General features: G+C 50.0%; 1 protein-coding gene across 1 annotated transcript; it reads left to right on the top strand.

Annotated features, from left to right (window-relative positions):
• Positions 1-615: 615 nt before the first annotated feature.
• Positions 616-4042, top strand: zgc:112285 (uncharacterized protein LOC561476 homolog). The gene is made up of 6 exons (XM_041269453.1): positions 616-742; positions 1197-1306; positions 1629-1723; positions 1967-2247; positions 2372-2535; positions 2672-4042. The coding sequence occupies exons 1-6, from the start codon at positions 634-636 to the stop codon at positions 2849-2851; spliced, it is 939 nt and encodes a 312-aa protein (XP_041125387.1). The 5' UTR covers positions 616-633; the 3' UTR covers positions 2852-4042.

Genomic DNA, 4042 nt, shown 5'->3' with positions numbered 1-4042 from the left:
CTTCTGTCTGAATGTTTCGAGCGACGGATTGGCCAGCTAGCTGCTCGCGTGGTCACCTTCTTTTTAGCGTTTTTAGAAGAAGAAAAAAATCCAGTTGTGAAAAAATGTATTTTGGAATTTGTTTGGTTGATTGTCTATTTTAAATGAAAATTAAATAAACTTATTACAAACAGATCCTAACGGAGGCTGGCTGGTCTTTTATTTATTCATCAAATAACAGGAGAGTTAAGAAAGTGCGCTACAAAATATTGCTGACCACCAGGCCTGACCCTGCTGCTGCTGCTTAGCTTTCTGGTTCTGAGCAGATCCACAATCCCTGTGGCAGTACTGCCTAAGGCCTGACCTCACAGCGTCCAGCACTGACCTCTCCCTTACCCTGACCCTGGCCTCTCTCTGGCCACACTCACGAGCCGGATTGAAACTGCTGATTAGACTTTCAGCTGCTCGGTGTGCCAGTGGCAACCCCTCCTGCTGCCTCTCCAGCCTCCTAGAACAATCCAGCGCTCTGTGTGTTTGTGTGGCTGCTCTTTGTCAGCACTGGCACGCTTTGAGAGAACAAAGGCTGGCCCCCGACCCCCTGCCCACCTCAGTATAAATAGCGGCTGTGCTCCGGGGCAGTCCGCCACACTGAAAATGAACATCAAGAGACTGCCTGTGCTGCTGCTGCTGCTGCTGCCCACCCTGGCTCTGCTGCTCTCAATCTCGCCCACACGCCACCGCCAGCACAGAGTCCAGCACCTGGGTGAGTGAGTCTCCATCCCTCCCTCTCACTGCACCAGCGCCGGTGCAGTGAGATTTAACTTCACTTAAACAGACGCAGAGGAGAACAGGTTAAAAATGCGAAAGCCGTAGATTTAAAAAAGTTACTGTAGCTGTAATAGCCACTATGGTTGCTTTGACAATGGTGTGGAAAATTGTATTTTGTATTTTGTGAGGGAGGCAGTGTGGTCTAGTGGTTAGAGCTGGGAGGGAGGCAGCGTGGTTCAAGTGGTTATAGGTGAGTGACTGGGAGGGCGGGAGAGAGCTATTGTGGTCTAGTCGTTGGAGCTAAGGGACTGAGATTCAAGTGGTTCAAGTGGTTAGAGGTTTGGAGGGATTGGGAGGGAGGGAGGGAGGTGTTGTGGTCTAGTGATTAGAGGTGAGATTACAGGTTTGCTGTCTGCTAGAGTCTTGTAGTCTTGTTGTGTCTCCCCCAGATTGGCCAAAGGACTGTGGGATCCCTCACTTCCAGCCCAACACCGCGGAGAGGATCATATCGGGTAACGAGGCGCGGCCACACTCCTGGCCATGGCAGGTCTCACTGCAGGTACCCCGAATTACAGCGACCCCTCACTGCACACTGGCTCCTCCCCTACACAAGTTTACAACAGTAAAATCATAGCAACGTGTAATAAAGAACAGCGATAGCATGGTAATGCTAAGTAAGCATTACAAAGCCCAGCGAGGTATAACAAAGCAAATGAAAAAGCATGGCAAAATCGTGGTAAACGATAGTAAATCCATATTTTAACCATGGGAAAAGCTACACAACGACTGTGGTGAACGCTTCGAAAGACTCCTCTCTGATACTGCAGACTACCCCCTCGCTCAGTTTCTTCCTTGCTTGATGAGTCTGTCGTTCTTTGCAGGTCCGTCCTCGCGGCGCTAAGAAATACATCCATGTGTGTGGAGGGACTCTGATCCACAGGAACTGGATCCTGACTGCAGCACACTGCTTCCAGAAGTAAGAGCACTCATAATACGACAGATGGAGGAAGAGAGAGAAGGGGAGAGAGGGGGGAGGGGGAGGAGAGAGAGTGAGGGGTTGTTTGTTTGTTTCTCTTGGTTCAGGGGCAAGGCAGAGGAGGGAGTCAGAGGGTGTGTAGAGAGAGAGTAGGGGAGGATGTGTAGGGTCAGTAGGGGAGAGGTGTGCAGAGAGTGGGCGGGTGTAGGCAGAGCGAGCCCCGATGCTGTGCGTGTGTTTCAGGGGCAAGGCGGAGGATGCCGCTAGCTGGCGCATCGTTCTCGGGAAGCACCGGCTGAAGCGCTCGGAGACAGCGGAGAGGGTGTTCGGTGTGCAGAGGATCTACCGGCATGAGTGGTTCCGTTACCCGTTGCTCAACGAACTCGACTACGATATCGCCCTCGTCAAGGCAACCCGCGACATCCCCACCAGCCAGGAGATCCGATATGCCTGCCTGCCACGCAGAGAGAGCGCGCTCCGGCCAGGACACTACTGCTGGGTGACCGGCTGGGGGGACACGAGAGGTGATACACTGTCCATACACTAACCCCTAACCATAACCCTGACCATGACCCCTAACTATACAGTGAGAGGGACAGGAGGGAGCGGTATGGTACAGTAACTGTATTCTCTGCTGTTTCCTCTCAGGAGGGAAGGAGAACGTCTCTCTGGCTGAATCTCTCAACCAGGCTCGTCTCCCCATCATTGACTTCAACACCTGCCGGCAGAAGAAGTTCTGGGGGAACCGTGTCCGGGACTCCATGATCTGTGCGGGCTTCAGAGACACAGAGGGACCCCCTGCAGCCTGCCAGGTGAGGGGAGGGGAAGGTGGAGCCACAAGTTCCACGTTTAATCCATTTCTTTCACCTGTCTCTCTCAGGGATCCAGTTTGGTAGCGATCGCTGGGAGGGACACAGTTCTAACTTGTCTCTCTCTTCTCTCCCTCAGGGTGACTCTGGCGGGCCCCTCCTGTGCCAGCTCAGTAGAGATCGCTGGGAGGTGCACGGCGTGGTGAGTTTCGGTCCGATCGGCTGCACAGTGGAGAACAAGCCTAGCGTGTTCACCAGGACCTCCACCTACATCCCCTGGATCGAGGCCACGAGAATCCGGGACTTCTTCTTGCACTGACACCCAGAACCAGAACAAGACACCAGAACTGGACCTGGAAATCAAACTCAGATCGGCCATCTGGAACGAGAGGCTTCTTCCAGAACTGACACCACATGTGGACTCTGATACCAGAACCAGACCTTTATGGAGGCTTTGAGCACCAGTGGGGTCTTCTGACAGCAGTACCAGAACGCCCTGATCACACTGACAACAGGACCGGGTTGAGTTCTTTCTACACTCAATCCAGAACCTCATGGTGAAACCAGTCCCAGTGGGTTCACCAGAACCACTGCGAGACGGAATCCGTGACTTCTCTTTACACACTGCCTCCAGAACCGGACTGTGGAATCACACACCCTAGGGAGAGGAACAGAGACCCAGTCCACATAGAACCACAGCAAACCCACACGGATCAGAACCACACTGTCAATAGAGCCAGGATTAAACCCAGTTTGTCCACAGCCTCTGTACAAGCAATAGATTGTAGCATTATACAGTAGTGACCTGATCACTATACATTACTATAGTATTCAAACTGATATACTGCACTAAACTATAGCATTTGGTCACAACTATAGAATACTGTAGTATTTTTTTTATAGGTGGGGAAACAGTTGCATTTACGTTGGGGATGCAGTGACTTCTTCTCTGCTGCTGTGCACATGAATACAGAGCCACAATCAGGAAGCTTTAACTCCAGAGCAGTTTAATAAATGATTTTGTTTCTGCTTAAAGACGCCAACGACATTCTGTAACACTTTCATAAATATCAAACTTTATTCAATTAATAAAAAACAGGCTTTGTTTGAAATTCCCATCTTGTGCTAATTCTGATTGCGCTCAACAGTCAATGTGACACTTTGATCACAACTGCATAATTTTACACACACACACACACACACACACGTGGGGTAACTGTCTGAATCTGTATTAAGCATTGTAAATAAAATTAAGATAAAATGGAATTCATCAATGTTTTAGTTAAAGGGTTTGAAGAGAGTGTCCGCAGTTTGAAGAAGACCTTTGGTTTGATCAGATTTGCAAACGATGCTGGTTTAGCCAGATGGTTCTCAGTTTACATGTTGAATACATCCGCTGTGCAGGAGTTTCCAGAAATCAAAACAGATTACCGCAATGCGCTCGTTGACCACTGGAGGGAGACACAGCCCAGCTCATAAACCATGTACAGTAAAACCTGTATTAATAAAA

This window comes from Polyodon spathula, chromosome 13 (assembly GCF_017654505.1).
Source record: "Polyodon spathula isolate WHYD16114869_AA chromosome 13, ASM1765450v1, whole genome shotgun sequence".
Taxonomy (NCBI): domain Eukaryota; kingdom Metazoa; phylum Chordata; class Actinopteri; order Acipenseriformes; family Polyodontidae; genus Polyodon; species Polyodon spathula.
This window is presented reverse-complemented; position numbering and strand designations above follow the sequence as displayed.